General features: G+C 54.7%; 1 protein-coding gene across 1 annotated transcript in view; it reads right to left on the reverse strand.

The window, feature by feature from the left end:
- The window catches only part of ADCY1 (adenylate cyclase 1), a 115,984-nt gene that overhangs the window by 12,933 nt on the left and 85,503 nt on the right, over positions 1–17,548 (reverse strand). Inside the window, exons 12-16 of the mRNA XM_029233845.1 lie at positions 13,508–13,597; positions 12,715–12,971; positions 12,306–12,432; positions 1,390–1,506; positions 530–676 (exon numbers count right to left, since the gene is read on the reverse strand). Of these exons, the coding sequence (XP_029089678.1) occupies positions 530–676; positions 1,390–1,506; positions 12,306–12,432; positions 12,715–12,971; positions 13,508–13,597 (738 nt within the window). The remainder of the gene's footprint in view (positions 1–529; positions 677–1,389; positions 1,507–12,305; positions 12,433–12,714; positions 12,972–13,507; positions 13,598–17,548) is intronic.

Genomic DNA, 17,548 nt, shown 5'->3' on the forward strand with positions numbered 1-17,548 from the left:
GGAAAGCAGCGTGTCTTCTTCATGTAGGCATGAGACAAGTTCTGGGGCTGAACTGAGAGGCGCAGGCCTCAGGGGCTCCAGCAAAGGTACTTAAAAGAGGCGCCAAGGAGGAGCCATACAGAATACACCCCCGGCCTCCAGCAGCTGAGCTCACAACCACCCAGGGGGCAGACGGGCCCCAGGGAGGGAAGCAGAACTGGCACAGACTGGAAGCCTGGCTCTGGAGGGTGCAGAGGTGCCTGCCCACCCCCCCCCACCTGCAGGTGAAGCCTCCCACCTGAGCTCGACATTCACAAGGCAGGGCACAGACGCCAGCACCCGCCCTCCCCATATCCTAAGGCCAATTTCCTTCCTCAACTGTCACGGTTGGTTGGGATTCCCAAGGAGACAAAAGGTACGTGCTCCCCCTGGCCCCGTGCCATCCACAGAGCACGCACTACATCGGTGGACACAATTCAGGACTCGGTTGGAGGAGGGGCACCAGGATGGCCCAGGCCCAAGGGGGTCAGGACTGTGGGGCGGCCCTTACCTCATCAAAGTCGGCGATGATCTCGTTGAGGAGGCGCAGACACTCCACGCCCATGTTGTTGCCATCCAGCTCGATGTAGAAGTCGTTGAAGTTGGGGATGGAGGCGAACATGACCCCCACCTGCGAGTACGACTGGTAGTACAGGTCCTGGGGGGTCAAAGGTTGGGTCAGGCACTGAAGAGGCAGGCAGAGCAGCACTGAGGGCTGGCACTGGGAGCAGGGCCCGTGGACCAGTCCTGAGGCGTGGCTGCCAGGATGGGCCGGCACCCCGTGCCACACGAGGAGGGGACTCGGAGGATCTAGGCCCACACGAGGTAAGTCAGCTCACAGGTGGGTGCAGAGCCCCCAGCCCAGCGGGATGAAAACATGAGCCCTGGAGCTATTTCAGGCCAAAGCTAGTGAAGCTAAGCCTGGGGGTTTGTGCCTTTAGGACCTAAAAGCCCAGCCTGAGCCTCTTTATTGTTGAGTCGGCTTTCGTAAGCCCTGCCCTATGCTGACTGGGTGATCCCAGAGCTTTACTGCAGTAGGTCACAGCCACTAGGACGTTCTGAGCAACCCAGACAGCTCTGAGCACAGAGAAGGGAGTGAACCGCCAGCCCTATGGGTGGGTGCGGCAGTTTCTAGGGGGCCACCCAGGACGTGCAGGCCTTGAAACGGCGCTTCCCAACCTCGTGTGCAGTTTACTGAAGCCCACTTGCCTTCCCTGTGGGGACAGTGGATGCTGTGCTCTCTCCCAGGATCAAAGGGGAGGGCACGCTAGCTCTGGGCACCTGTCACCCCCATGGCCCAGGGCCCTCAGATGGTCTAGTTCCCACCCTGCCCTTGGGGTGGCCGAGGGGCCTCTCCACCTCGGTGCTCACCATGTTGCGGGGGTTGGACATGAGGAAGTGCTGGGCGACGTGGGCCGGCAGGAGGTTGAAGAGAATCCTCTTGTTGTCCAGCTTCACCCTCTCCATGTCGTCCCTCTCCTCCTCTGCCTGCAGAGTGGTCCTCCGTTAGCCACTGGCCCGCCCACTCACGCTTCCCTGCTCGCTCGACTACCCGCCTGGACCAGACTCTGGACGCTCTTCCCCAATGGGCCCTGACGTCGGGGCATCCACGCTCATCTCTGCATCGTCCAGTTCGAGCAAGAGCCCTGCTTAGTCAGTTTAACCGGACGCCCCACCCTTGACCTCTAATCACCCCGGATATCTGACCGCGTTCCTCATCTCCGAGCCCTGCCAGGTGATGTCGGATCACCTTGGCCTGCTCTCAGCAGGGATCCTGTTAGGTCAGTTTAGCCGGAAGCCCCCTCACGCCGGATGCCTCCTTTGGGAGTTTCCCATCCACCGCCCCCCACCCTGCCCCTTGGCTACAAAGCCCCACTTGCCCGCCCTCTATTTTGAGTTGAGCCCGCTCTCTCTTCCGCTGCAGTGCTTGGTCCCTACGCCTGACGCAACACTCCCAAAAAATGTCTGCCTTACCCTTTTTAATGAGAGCTCTGAATCATTACACCTGTAACGCATGCTTCTTTCTGCTATCCAAGCTAAATGCCAAGTATGCCAATGGTCTCCACCAGGCTCATCTCCACGCCCCCTCCAGGTAGTGACTAGATCAACATTAGGGGCTCAGAGGATCCACGCAATTCTGGACTAGTCACCACCCGGTTCAGCTAGAGCTTCCAAAGGACAGACAATAAGGGGCCTGGCCCCAATTTCCAGGGTCTACCCCCAGCCATCTTCTGGGAACCAGAGGCCTGAAGCAGCCCTCTGTGGGGCACGTGCCCACTCCCAGGACACACCAGGCCTCCAGCAGCCTCCAATGTGCCTCCAGAGCATTGCCGGCCTCACTGGGAATGCCCGAAGCCAGCGGTGGACCCTCCCTAAGCTCCTGTGTCCTCTAGAATCTCCTGGGTTTCAGCAGGACTCACAAGTCTCTGGGCGCTGAGAAAAGCAGAAAGCTGCAGGGGCCGGGGGGGCAGACCCAGTGGAGCAGAGGGTAGAAGCCAGCGGGTCCAACTGGGGGACGCGGCCAAGCAGATGGCAGGTGCGGTACGGGTCCCAGCTGGCTGGCCTCTTAGCTCCAGGGCCCTGAGAGACTAATGCAACCAGTGGTGATGGCCCCACTCACTGGCCACCATGAGGGCTCAAGAGGTGATGCTGGCAAAGTGCTGAGGGCAGCCTAAGGTCAGGTGCCAGCCCTCAGAAATGGAGGCCACCGGATCACTGTGGGTCACTGTCCCCCACTTCCACATCTGGCACCTGGCCGTAGCCAGGGAAGGAGCTCAACTGGGGGGACATTACATCAGCATTACAGGGGCAACAAGCTCTTGAATGCAGTGACAATGTCACAGGCATGCCGTGTTGATGGCCTGCGGCCGCCACCAAAACCCACACCATGGAGGGCAGCACACCCTGGTTCAAGTGGCCGGGTACAGAGCTCCAATTACCTCGTCATAAAATGAAACACCCGTTCATAGAGGCACCATTCCTACCTATCAAGGGGTTAGGAGGGCGTGTGCTAGCTCGTAAGCCTTGAAGAGTGTCACCTATTTTCGGTGTTGTTATTATAATAACAGTTGAAGTGGTCGGCTACACGCTGCTGGATTTCATGCAGTGATTCCACCAGTTAAAAGCAACCATGTGAGACCCCCAAAGGTGGATGTGAGGAGGCCTCAGGCCACAGCTGCCAGGAGGAAGGGGGCCCAGCCAGGAGTCCCAGGCCTCCTCTAGGGCGTTTTCTGGGAAAACACGATGTGTGGTCCACAGGAGCCGTCAGTTAGCAACGAGGCTGATGCACGACAGGTTTCATCCTGCCCCTTAAAGCGGGTAGCCATGCTGCAGGTAAGGACAGGAGAAGGCGCCCAGGAGCCCCAGGATCCGGCTCAGACAAGCATGGACCCTGCAGACAGGGCTGTGGCTGTGGACAGCGGCTGAGATGGGTATCAGCAGACACAGCCGTGTGGGGAAGAAAGGCCTCACAAGGGAAACGGGAACCTCTCCTAAGACACATATAATTAATTTCCTGTTAACACGTGTGCACTGACACACAAAAGAAAGTTTTTTGAAAGATGAGGTAAAGAGAAAGTAAATAATATTTTTTAACTAACAGGTGTTTAGAAATTTACTAATGGCACAAAAATTTTTGCTCTCTCCAAACTATTAACGTTAACAGTATTTTAATGAATGCAGTGTAACTGAATATGTTTCAACTTTTTAAAAAATTTTGATTGATCACTTTGTGTGTTGAAAAGCTTTCGTTCTAATTTCGGTTTATTTCAATTTATTTACAGCTAACTCAGATTTATGGGTTATCAGATTAGCTCTCTTTCTAAATAATCAACTACTTTTTAATCCATCCACGGATGTGAACGTTTTTGTTGAAATCTGACTGATAAATGTCTATCTTCTTACAAACTAAGCAGAAGAAGTTGGATCGTTATATTTTTCACAAATAAGATAAAAATCCACTGAAGTTCTCTTTTTGTAAGACTTTCCAACCAGCCAGGAAGTATTGGTAAGAAAGAGCTGTGGGTAATACACATTATTCCTGTAAACAAAATCACACGACAGAGACACATCCAACATCCATTTTCAAAATGTTTTCTCGGGCTTCCCTGGTGGCGCAGTGGTTGAGAGTCCGCCTGCCGACGCAGGGGACACGGGTTCGTGCCCCGGTCCGGGAAGATCCCACATGCCGCGGAGCGGCTGGGCCCGTGAGCCATGGCCGCTGAGCCTGCGCGTCCGGAGCCTGTGCTCCGCAACGGGAGAGGCCACAGCAGTGAGGGGCCCGCGTACCGCCAAAAAAAAAAAAAAAAAGTTTTTTCTACAGCATAGTTTCCTTAGTTATCAAAGTGGAAGAGGAGGGGGGATAAATTAGGAGTTTGGGATTAACATATACACAGTACTATATATAAAATAGATAACCAACCTGAAACTAATACAACATGGTAAATCAACTATACTTCAACAAAAAAATTAAAAATTAAAGAATTAAATTAAAAAAGCACGTTCCTTCTCACGTATCAAAAATCTGACCCCTGACTCTATAGGACAGATTATGGGAGCTTACCTTCCAGAAATTAATTACCAGGGGACACTTACAGACAGCTACACGGCATCTCAGAAGGGCATCCAGCCTGGGATCACTATCTTTTGGTAAACAGAACAGAGCAAAACAAAAAATAGCACAACCTGACAACTCCCGGCAGATGACCGGTGAGCCGCTGTGCCCTGTGACTCTCGGTGTGACCCCTATGAGGTGCTGTGAAGCTTTCGGTCTAACCAGCCGAACAAGCAGACCCTGACCCAGCAGCTGGAGTTAAGGACAGCTCGCTAAAAATGAGCAATTGAGTGAGGGTGGCACCGGCCTCGCTATGCCTGGGCAGTGATGTCCCTGCCTGTGTCCTAGAAGTGACATCTGGCCAGAGTGAGATCAACCCAGCCAGCTTATTCTTCAACGAGGAAAGCATGTTTCTTAATTTTCAGATTCGCTCAACTATAAACAGAACTTCTGATGTTGTTACACAGTGTTCCGCAGAGAAACAGAAACAATAGGGCAGATATAGATATACAGGAAGAGATTTATGAGGAGGAGTTGGCTCTTGTGATTATGGAGGCTGAGAAGTCCCACCATCTGCTGTCTGCAAACTGGAGACCCAGAAGACCTGGTGGTGTAACTCCTGAAGGTCTGAGAACCGGGGTGCTGAGGGCAGAGACGATGTCCCAGATCGTGCAGTCAGGCGAGAGGGGCTCCATTTCTCCCTTCCTCCACCTTTCTGCTCTATTCAGGCCTCCCTCAATGGATTGGATGAGGCCCACCACATTAGGAGGGGGAATCTGTTCTACTGAACCCAATTCAAATGCTAATCTCATCTAGAGATACCCTTCCAGACGTACGCAGAAAAACCTTTGGCCAAATAACTAGGCACCTCGTGATCCAGCCAAGTTCACACATAAGCTAACCATCATGATGTCTTCTTCCAAAACCCCACTGTGCTATCTCACTTGCCTTCTGGGGTACACACACCTCCTCTTCGGGACACCCAGGCTCTGAGAACCACCTCCTCCTGGGGAAGCACCGAAAGGGAAAGGGCCTTTCCAAAGCACACAGAGAAGCTGAGACAGAGGGTCATCAGTCCCCAGGTGAGAAGGACTTCATCTCTAACTCTTGAACTGAATCATTCCTAGTTGCCTCCCTTTTATAATTTAGTCTCACTTGAGGAAAAGGCACTCTGTGAGACACGTGCATCAACAACTGCATCAGCTGGGCAGGTGATCAATGATGGTGCTTGTCTCCATAGAGAGCGGCTGCCCTGCAGAGGGGACAAGTGTGGAGATTCAGGGTGGACCAGGCTGGTCAGGCCACACGGGGCACAGGCATCCAGAGGAGCCCCCAACCCACTGTCAAGAGGGTGAAACACGAGGGGAGGTGGGGTCAGAGGAACAGAGGTAAAGATGATAGCAGACTTATCGTTAAAAGCAATGCCAGACGAAAGGTGGCGGAACATCTTTAACACACTGAGCAGAAAAAAGGATCATGAACTCAGAATCCTATACCCAGCAAAAGTATCTTTCAACCACAAAGGCAAAATGAAGAGTCTTTCAGACACGCAAGAGGTGAAAGAATTCATCACCAACAGACTTGCAAGAAACATTAAAGTGGGTCCTTCAGGCAGAAGGAAGATGACAACAGACAGAAGCCTGGATCTGCACAGAGGAATGAAAAGCACCAGAAATCATAACTATGTAAGTAAACAAAAAATACTCTTTCTCATTATAACATATCTTTAAAATAGACTTTAATGTTTATGATGGAAATAATAATATATTTGGGGGGTTATAATATATGTACAAATAAAATCTATGATGATGTCAATGGCAAAATCCCTAGGATGGAAGAAACCGATGTACATACTGTTGTTATGGTTCTTATACTATATGTGAGGTCGTATAATACCACTTGAAGACAAGCTACGCTAAGTATCCATTAAAAAAATACAACAAAGAGTTAGAGCTAATAAGAAAAGAGGGAGATCAAGTGGAATAATAGAAATATTTAATTAACCTAAAATAGAAAAAGAGGAAAATGAAAGCAAAGCACAGATGGGACAAACAGAAAACAGCAACATGGAAGATTAAAGATTAAAATCCAACCACATCCATAATCACACTAATTGTAAATGGAACAGCTCGATTAAAAGGCAAGATCCAATTGTATGTATGTTGCTTATATGAAATCCACTTTAAATAAAAAGATACAAATAGGTTAAAAGTAAAATGATGGAAAAACATATAACAAGAGAGCTGGATTACCTTTTTAATATCAGACAAAGCAGACTGCAGAGCCAAGCATATCACCTGGAAAAAGAAGGTCTTTTTTTTAGGGATCGATATTTATTTGGAGTTTTTGGTTTTAGCCCACAGGTATACAATAGCGTCTTTTTTTTTTTTTTTTTTTTTTTGCGGTATGCAGGCCTCTCACTGTTGTGGCCTCTCCCGTTGCGGAGCACAGGCTCCGGAAGCGCAGGCCCAGCGGCCATGGCTCACGGGCCCAGCTGCTCCGCGGCATGTGGGATCTTCCCGGACCAGGGCACGAACCCGTGTGCCCTGCATCGGCAGGCAGACTCTCAACCACTGCGCCACCAGGGAAGCCCGAAGAGCGTCTTTTTGTTGATCAGAGGAAAAAGGTTTCAATTTATCAAGAGGACATAATCCTAAATATTTATGCACCTAATAACAGATCATCAAAATACATAAAACAAAAACTGATAGAACTGCAACAAGTTCTATCCACAGTTGTAGTTAGAAATTCCAACACCATTCTCTCAAAACTTGATAGAATGACTAGAGAGAAAATCAGAACCTGACTTAACTGACATATATAAAACACCATCCAACAGCAACAGAACCTCTCCCTGGCTAACTCCTCCAAAATCTCCAAGACTCTATCAGGTGTTATCTTTATAGGCTAATGTCACCAACTTGGGGGCCCGGTCAGGCCGTGGGCCTGTCACACGTGTGGAGAAAGGAGGTCTGGGAAGTGACTGGAGAAGGAGCTGCAGCAGGCCTCAGCTCAGCCCAGCCACTGGGAACTCCACGTCTGAGCTCCCCCCGGCTACCGAGTGCTGAGAATGGCCGCTGCACAAGTGGGAATTACCGTCGGAATAGGCACTCATTGTAGAGAGAGAAATTTTTATCATAATCAAAATTATAAGTGTCATCACGATTATCTTATCGTATCATATCATATCATATCATTATATTATTTTTTTCAAAGAAAAAAAATCACTGGAGCAAAGGCATTCCGATAGTTCCAGGTTAAGAGGTTGAGGAAGTCGTCAGGAAGGAAAAGCCCATCTGTTTATTTAGGTTTATAGAACCAGCTGGGTCTCAATAAATAATTAACCCACTGAGTCTTTGGTCTAGCAATTTTGCAACAGTTCGAGGCACTCTGATGTGCCTCTGCACGACATGCTGAAATATCCAGGGGGCAAATGGGCAAAGTCTAGAAATTTCCTTGTTTTGCTGCGTTTACAGGAAAGCAAGGCGTTTCTCGTTACACATCGTTAGAAAAATATGTCAGTGTGTTCCATGTAGGCAACCCTTCCCCCATGACACAGAGGTTCTCTCCTGCACCAGACTCCCTGGAAAGCGCTCTTCACGGTGGGGCCGGGTGTGCAAGGGGTGTCGCTGGCAGAGGACCCCAGGACAGGGTCAACCACTGGACTTAGTTAACATTTAAGGGGACACCAATGCCAAGAACAGCTCTTGCCAATCCAGATGAGAGAACCTGCCTGCCTGCCTGGGGGAAGGGGTCCCCGGCTGGGGGAGCTGACAGCCAGGGCCTCAATCCCGCTCTCTGAGCGTGAGGTCCAGAACGGGCACCCAGTCAACGAGTGGGAAGCCCCATCTCCCACACCCCCAAGCCGGTCCAGCTCCTCCTGGCTCATCCTAAGCCCGTTCTTCTCTAGCTCTGAGTAGCTACTCATAACTGAAAGATCTTAAACCAGAGGGCCCAGCGGACGGCGAGGAGACACATCTCGGGGACCAGCCTGCCCGGTCACCCTGGATGCCCGGCCGGAGCCGGACGGACCAAGTTCAGCGGTACAGCCCACCACGAAGAGGCCGTCCTCCCTTACCTGGCGCGGCTTTGGCAAACTGCAGCAGCCTCATGCCCTTTCCAGGAATGGTGTGCGCCGGCCTCTTCCCCTGGCGTCTGTGCTGACCCAGGACCCACCCAGAGGGCTCTACCTACAGGCCCCCTTCCCGCTGGCTTCTGGCCGGGCTCGGCCGGTGGGAACATCAGTAGGGGCTGCAAGGGAGGCAGGAGAGCGTGGCTGGGTCCCTCCCAGCATGGTCACTGTGGGCTGGCTGTGTCCCTTGGCTGAAGGTCGTGAATCCTGTCTGGTGGCCCAAAATGTCCCAGGTTCTGAGGACCCCTTCCACTGTGGCGCCCTGGGCACTGCACCAGCCTGGGGTTGTCCTATCCCTGCCCCACCTTTAGATGGTCCAAGTGCCATTAGCTCTCTTGACCTCATTGGTCTGGAGCGTGCCCTCTGCCCTCTGCCCAGACTGAGTGCTACGTGCCTGAGACCGCACCCACCTCTACCGCAACCCCCGCGCCTGATGGACAACCATGCCCGGGCTCTACAGGGCCACTTCCAAGTTGCCCCCTGGAGGCCCCTGGGACTGTGGGGTCCCCATCCCGGGGTGCCTCCCCCTGCCCCTGCTCCATCACACTCCATGGCCAGGCCACCTTCCAGAGACAGGGATGGGATCCTGCCACCCTGGCTTTGGGGCCAGCAGTCAGCCCTGCCCACAGAGAACGGGGGGCTCTGACCCCTCAATGGTCTCCCCGCCACCCTTACCCCCGGGGTCTCTGTGAAGTTCCCCCTCCTGGCACACACCTTGTCCCCTTTCCTCAACACCAGCCCCTCACCCTCCCACGGTTGAGTTTCAAGCGTCCAAGAGGCCCAGAGAGGCCCAGGCTCTTCCCAGAAGCCTGGCTGGGCATCGTGTGCACACGTCGGTGGGGCTGCAGCCTCGATCTGGCACCGGTGAAGGCGGCCGCCTGAGCGCCCCAAGGAGCAGGGTGAGCCAGAATCAGGTGGATTTCCACCCTTATGCCCTCACCAGGGGCCCTGCCCAAGCTGCACAGGAACTGGGGCCAGTGCTCTCCAGAGAGCCCACCTGGGGGGTCCCTGCCTGTGCAGAGGGAGCCGGGCGCTCAGATCTCAGCGACCTCCTGCCCACCTGGAATCCAGGTATGGAGTGAAGACAGGGCTGGGCCACAGGCCCCTGCGAATCAGGGGTCTGTCCCAGCAAGGGCTGGCTCAGGGCTCCCACTGGCCGCACACAGGGAGTCAGTGTGTCCAGAACAGGCACTGACTTAAGAGTACAGGCTGAAGAATAAAGAAACAGGCAAACGCACAGGGACAGAAAGTAGATGAGTGGCGGCTCAGGGCTGGGGGGTGGCTAGAAATGGGGAGCGACCGCTAATGGTTATGGGGGTTCCTTGGGCAGCATAAAAATGTACTAAAACTGACTGTGGTGTTGGTTGCACGATGCTGTGAATATACTGAAAGCCACTGAATTGTATACTTTAGATGGGTGCGTGAACCACGTGGGATGTGAATTACACCTCAGCAAAGCTGCTGTATGAAAAGGAATAAATAAGCCATGCTTTTCACCTAGCATATCCGTGTGTGCACAGATACACACACACACACACACACGCACATATTCCTTCTTTTGTTTACCCAGAGTAATGGAATGATTCCTCATGATCTTGAATACAACCTGCCCTGGTGTGCAGACAGCAACCTGTTTAAGTAGCATCTGTCTTTTCCAGGTTAATTAAACTAGAGGGTGAACAGCAGTTTCCACTGGAGTGGCCGCGGCCCTTCGCCCCCATCACAGCCAGCCCTCCCATCCCCCCTCCCTGCCCCTCCTTCCCACAGGGAGAACACCCAGCAGTGGCTCCGGAGAGAGCCCAGTGGGGCCTACAGCCTGTCAGATGTAACACAGTGTCTGCACCTACTGTGCACCAAGCCTGCTGGGAAAGGAACTGTAATCATTCCTCACTGCAGTGGCGAATGTATGTGTCAACTTGACTGAGCCACAGGTCGCCCGGGCGGCTGGTGAGCATCCCTTCTGAGTGTGTCTGAAGGAGAGATTAGCTCTGAATAGCTGGACTGCGGGAGGAGGTCGCCCGCTCCAATGCGGGTGGGCGTCATCCAATCCCCTGGGGCCTGAAGAGAAGAAAATAGCACAGGAGGGGCACTCCACTCTCAGCCTGAGCTGGGGCGTCCATCTTCCCCCTCCCTCGGACATCAGCACTCCCGGTTTCTGACCTTGGGACCCAGACTGGACTACGTACACCCCAGCACTCCTGTTCTCTCACGGCAGGTGGCAGACGGCGGGACGTGTCAGTCTCCGTAACCTCGCAGGCCAATCCCGGGAATAAATCTCCTCTCTGCAGAAGCCAACCAATACTCTCCCACACGGGATTAGGGTCCTCACTCCATTCTACTGCGGACCAGGGACCCCAAGTGGAGTTGTGGGATTCCCGAGGAGGACCACTTAACTCTAGGCCCACCTCCTGCCCACCCGACACAGCTGACCAGCGAGGGCCTCAGCCACTGACCTCCTGCCTCTTCCACCGCAGGACACGGACAGGCGTCATCCGTCTTCCTGAAGCAAGGGTGTGGGCAGGCAGAACAAAAAGGAGCCTGGGCCCCCCAGCAGGCGGGGAGAGTGTGGGGTGACAGCGGGGTGCACCCAGACACCTGGCTCAGAGCCACGTGGCTCTGGGCTGGGACCCTGGCTACACACAGGGTCCCTGGTATGCGGACGCTCCCACCCACCACAGACCTGCTGGGACCTCCAGTCATTCCAGCCCTGGCCCTGGGCACGTCACATCCGTGTCTGAGCCCCATCTGTAATCCCACCTCCCGGGCAGGGCTGCTGTGAGGACTGAACAGAATGAACTCCCTCAGACAGCCAAGGGCTGCTTCTTCATGTGTCAGAACGAGAAGACTCTCCTGCAGCCTCTGTTCTACTGCACACCCACCTCCCCATTTTTAGACGAGGAAACCAAGGGGAAGCAATGTGTCCAGAGCCAAGAAGTACACAAGTTACACAGATGGAGTCTGACCTCTGGACCAGAAAGCCGGAAGGTCTCGGTTCCCAGAGTCGGGGACACAGAGCAGGTGACAAGGGGAAAAGGAACAGGTGATGAGGGGGCTCGGAGACACACCACACCACGCGTGACCTGGGCTGAGCCCAGAGGTGGCCCTGGGTATGCCCGGTGTGCCTGTGTTCTGAGGTCATCGCCTGACACAGGGGCTCAGGGCCCAGGACAGCTCACAGGTCTGCTACTCCTCCGTGTCTCTCCCTCCCGTTTCAGAATTCCCCAACATGCACTGTAAAAACATCAGGTCCTGACCCCCAACCACAGACCTAAATCTGGAGCGGGCCACGCGAGATTCGGCATCTTCAGGAATTTTCCACGAGCCTGATGAGACCCACTGTCACGTCCGGCCAGCGGAGGCCGAGCCCCTCTGCACCGTCACCCCTCTGCCAGCACGCCTTTGCTCACTGCTGGCAAAGCAGTCAAACTCTGACCGTCGCACAGGGCTCGTCAGACTGCCCCCCGCCTGCCTGCCTTCCTGCTCCTTGGCCCCAATGGCGCCATCCACAGAGCCGCCAGCCTCCAGCCGGGAGCCCCCACCTGACACCTCTCCCAAGGGGCCCCCGCCCCCCCCACCCCACGGAAGCAGAGGGGTTCCTCTTGCCTGTGCGGCCCACAGGTAGTCCAGCCGCAGCTTGACGTCCACCTGCCGGGCGTGCAGGGCCAGCGTGCACGAGAACAGGAGGATGGCCACGATCGGCTCAAAGCTGCGGCCCGAGATGGCGTCACCCCTTGGGGAAGAAAAGGAAGGAAACCCACGTCAGTGTCCCGAACGCAAGGCCGGTCCCCAGAGGCCCCTCAGACGCGACACCCCCAGCGGCGCCCGGGACTGACCCGGGCGGAGAGCCACATCCCCGGGGAAACCCGAGGACTGGCTGGAACGTGGGTCCAAGTGAAGAAAGGGAGAAGCCCTGGCACCGGCGAGCTTCTGTTCAGCAAGTCGGAACACAGGGCCCCTCGCGTGGACACAGGCGATGCCTGGCCGCCGGCTCTAGCCGGAACAGCGTACCTACCCCACGGCCTTCGTGTACCCGCCGAGCTCCAGGACGAGGATGTAGGAGGTGGTAAGCACGGCAAGCAGGATCATTTTTGGCAAGGAGGACACCCGCAGGAATACAGCCAGCGGGAGGGTGCCCACGAGGCCACACAGCAGGGCGTGGGGCGCAGACTCGCAGGGCGCGGCGGGCAGCACGCGGTCCCGGCGCCCAGACGACAGGATCACCAGGGAGCCGTTGGGACTGGAGCTCCAGGCCCAAGGCAGGCAGCCCACCTGGAAGGGGGACAGAGGACCCAGGAGCGTGGAAGGATCCCCACTCAGGACACTCACGCGCCCTGCTCCCAGCCCCCTACGGCCTCCCGCTCCAACCCGCTCCCGCAGCGCCATCAGCCGGGCCTCGGAAACTTCTGCCTGCTCCCGGCCCTTCTAGTCTCCTGACTACCCAAGAGGGGGCAGGCTCCCCAGGGCCTGGGCCTGGGGGCATGAGACCCCTACCATCCTCCCAAACCACTCAGCTCCATCCTGACCCTCCCCCCACCCCCTCCTTCCTGTTTCTCTGCCCAAGCTTCATCCTCTGTGCACTGTGAAGGCCGGGCCTCCGTTCCCAGGAGGATCGCGTGTCCTGCACTGGGTGACGTCCCCTTCCCACCCCGCACTTCCTTGGGCACCCCCAGGCCCATCTCTGATCCCCTTGTTTCCCTCCCCAGCCCAGGGCCAGGCCCTCCAGGGTGGTCCCCGCAGGGCCCCCCACGTACCTACACCTGGCGGCTCTCACCACGCCCAGCCCCGAGCTCAGCAGAGACACTCACCACACAGCCTTGGGCCACGGAGTAGATTAAGACCACGATGAAGATACACAGGACGGTGCGGATCTGGATCGTCAGGCACCCTGGAAAACACTGAACAACAAAATGCTATTGAAAAAACGGCCTCTTATTACAAAGTCGATCGTGTTCACAGTAAATAAATCACAGTACAGAATGTTGAGAGCCACCTGTACGCAGCTAGAGTCTCACCGACTATTCATCCTTCACACACCTTTCTTGGCTGTTTTCATATAATTAATCTCCCCGGTGAAAAAGCTGCCAAAACTAAAAAAGACGAAAACTGGAGTCTTTAAATTAAAAAGGTGCTGTGACGCTGAGTGGCAATGACAATCACTGAACAGATTACCTTGACATTTTCCGAATACTGCATCCTTCTATCTCAGAAATGGTAAGACTTTCCATTTATTTGTGTCTTATATGCTTTAACTAAGTTTTATCATTTTCTTCACCCAGGCTTTATAAAATTTTTGTCAAGTTATTAGAAGTCTTATTTTAAGTCTATTTAATAAACACATTTTGCAATATTCAAAAATGATTTCATGGATAAAAGAAGTTCTTCTTAGACTCCCACTTCTGAAATTAGAAATGAAAACAAAAATAGAGACCACAGGGAGATTACAGAAAACACCGACCAGCCAGGGAGCCCGGGACCATCTACATGGTTATCCCTCTATCCTCCCCGCTATGAAGTTGGGATCATTACCGACCCTGCTCTACCGGTGAGGAAATGCGGCCCAGACACCACTCATTCTACAGTCCAGGAGACACAGAGTGGGCCGCTCCAGCTCACACAGTGGTGGATATGGATCTGGGTCCCAGTTCTAGGCTCCAATACTGTTGTGTTTTCCTTGAAACACGGATCTCCTCTGAGGTCCTCACGCAGAGGAGCTGTTCTGCGGTGGTGTGAGCCCCGCTGTCTTAGTACCTGCATCACGCCCGTCCCAGTCTTCTCTCCCACTGAGCCCTGGGCAAGGCCGTGGATGCGCCGGGGGACTCCTGCCCCCAGCCCCAAGAAGCATGGGCTGCTCACCCTTTTACTCAGCAAACCCTGGAGATGCTGCTTCTGGCCGGGTGGGCTTCAGGAGCCCCCAGGGCACCACCGGGAGTGGGGCCTGGCCCCTGGCGCTGCGGGAGAGGTGGAAACAGGACAAATGTCTCTTGGGAGGCGATGAGTGGAGGGCCACTGGCCAAGGCTGGGCAAGCCCTGCCCACGGTGTGTCCCCCTCCGGGCCTGGAGGGTGGACGTGGATGTACAGCTGGGTTGCTGATGGCTTTGGGCCACCCAAGGAAGCACAGGCTTGGGCTGAGACGGCACATAGGGGCAGTTAGAAGACCCAGAGAGAAACTGGTCTCAGGTAGTTGAATGGAGTCACCGGATAAAACCAGCCCTGGGCCCACCCTCCTCCCCTCCCTCTCTCCCTCCCTCTGGATTTTCCGAATATATAGGACAATAAATTCCCTTTCTCATTTAAGACCATTTGAGCTGGCTCTTCTGTTACCTGCAAAATAACATTGTTTAAGGCCACCCCTGGATCACACAATGGTGAAGAGCTGTGACGGCCAGCCTCGGGGTACTGAGACCCTCTTCACTCCATGCTAAATGCCTGATCCTACAAACGTGTTTGATTGAATACACAAGAGTTAAAATACCTCTCTGGAAATTAATAATGACAATCACAAGGACCCACGTGGAGTTGGGGCTTGTTTGCTGGGAGCAACTAGAGGGGTAGGAACACGGGCATGATAAGAAGGGCTGTCTGTTCATTTTAAGACTGATGGCCTTCACAAAGGACCCCAACAGTGTGACAAGGCCGCGAGGCAAGGGGATGCAGAGCAAGACCCTGCCCGGTGCTCTGCAGAGAAGCGGAGCCGTGGAGCGTGCTGTGACCAGGGCGCGACACACGGAAGAAACCGCGGCCGCACCAGATGGCCGGCGAAAGGAGGGGTGACCGCCCGGCACCGTGGAAGGTCAGTCCTAATGCGGGCGACACTCTGCCGGAGCCGCGTGGCTGCAGAGTCTAAACGACCGAGGCAAAGCCGACAACTACACAACCGCAGCCTTCTCCACTCAGCCCTGCCTCTGCGCTCTGGGCTTATTCTCCGCCCATGCGTGTTGAGGGCCCAGAGAAGCACAGGGCGTGGCCAGAGACCACGTGCTCCCATGGGGGCGGGGGCTTCAGAGGCTTCTGACCAGGCATCAAACCTGACATCAGCCTTTGGCTGAGATCAAGTGCAGTAAGAACTGCGTTTTACACTACGGCGCACAGGTACACACAACTGAAGCAAACTTCCGGGAAACCCTGACTACAGTTGATGTAGGATGGCATTTTCATTCATTCCTATTCCATTCCTTTTGTTCACATCTCACAAAAACAAAAACAAAAAACAAAAAACCACACATAAAAACAAGCAAAAAAACCCCTAATTGCACAGACCCCCAGAGAGTTGCAATTTGAAGTTTAAAAAATATGACTTACCCTATGCTAAATACACGAACTCAACCCCACACAGGTGCACTGCAGAAGCCACTGGGGCTGAGGTAGAGAAGGATGCGTCACGGGGACGGCGGGGCACTCTCAGGGGCTAGCAGAGCCCTCGAGTGTGTCCCCGGAGGGTCACTGTCCTCTGCTGAGGCTCCGTCTCCCTCCCCAAGGAGGGAAAACCTACAGGTTTTCTAACTTCCCAGGCACTGTCCATTCATCGACGACGTCCAGTGTAAGCGGAATCTCACCACCACTGCAGACCTCCTCCCTGCCTTCCCCACCCCCTGCAGGCGGCTCGCGGGGTCTAGGGTGGGCCGGGCCGGGGGCACGGTGGGCAGGGCACTGTTCCTCCCCGGAGGCCAGCCCTGCCAGGGCCGTAGGGAGGGCAGGAAGCCCAACGCAGGAGCCCCACCTCCTGAGCGGTACCTTCGCTCAGGGGACCACGAGGGGGTGACTGGGACGGCGGACAGAAAAGTGAGGCTGAAATACAGGAAGAATGTGTGCCAGGCCCTGCTCCCAGTACATCATGAATATCAGCTCCAGTCCCCGTCCCTTTCACGGACGGAGACATTGAGGCCCTCGCGCTGGCAGCCCCTAGCAATGGAGCTGCCACACCGGCTGCATGCCCTGGCTGTGGCCGCTTCTACGTCACAGAGGAAGGCACTCTGCCCAGTTGACTCCCAGGCCTTCTCGGGGATGCTCAGCTGCAATGGACCCTCCCGCCTGCATGCACAGCCGTGACCACTCACGTCTCCCCATCTCAGCACGTGCTGGCCTCTGCGGGATGACCCTGCCCCCGCTGCCTGTCCCCACCCTCCCCAGCCAGAGCCTGCCTGCTGTCTGGCCCCTCCTGTCGCCTGGCGCCCAGTCTTCCGCACAAGCCCCATGGTGAGCTCCGAGCCCGGCGCAGGGCCTGCGAAGGGGAGTGTGCGAGCGTGTAAGCTGGCCCCTGAGCTGGCGCGTGCTGGCCGGGCGACCCGCAGCTGCCTGCTGCCGGGACCATGCACGCTGCACCCCGCTGCTTCCTGACCATCGCTCTGAGCGGACCCATGAAGCAATGGGTCAAAATCGCCACCTAGAAAAAATGCTCAAGCCCATGGGGGAGGGCAAGGAGGGGGGTGTGGGTGGAAAGAAAGGGGCTGGGGGAGCCAGGGCCACCTCCTCCAGGAAAACTGTCCATCAGGTACACAGATTCTGAACACTGGGGATGAATGGGACGGGCTAAGAAATTAGCATCCACTTGCCATGCTTTCACTTGAAATTAGGTGAATAAAGCAATCTTATTTGAAGTGGGAAATTCCAGTTTACCAAACCAGATGCCACTCCATCTATGAAATCGAAGAGCTGGGAATGTGGTTTGAATAAATAGCACTTTTTCTTAACTCAACAAGTTACCTATGAATAATAAAAAATTTAAATAAATAAAACTAGAGCCCATCTTCTCAAGAAGTAGCTGTCTTCAACAACTGTGCAAAAATAACCCTGGGTCTGTCAGACGTGAGAAGTGGGGGTCTAGTGGGGACAGGGGACATTTGAAAAT

The sequence above is a fragment of the Monodon monoceros genome, unplaced genomic scaffold (genome assembly GCF_005190385.1).
Source record: "Monodon monoceros isolate NGI ecotype Baffin Bay Population unplaced genomic scaffold, NGI_Narwhal_1 Super_Scaffold_2, whole genome shotgun sequence".
Taxonomy (NCBI): domain Eukaryota; kingdom Metazoa; phylum Chordata; class Mammalia; order Artiodactyla; family Monodontidae; genus Monodon; species Monodon monoceros.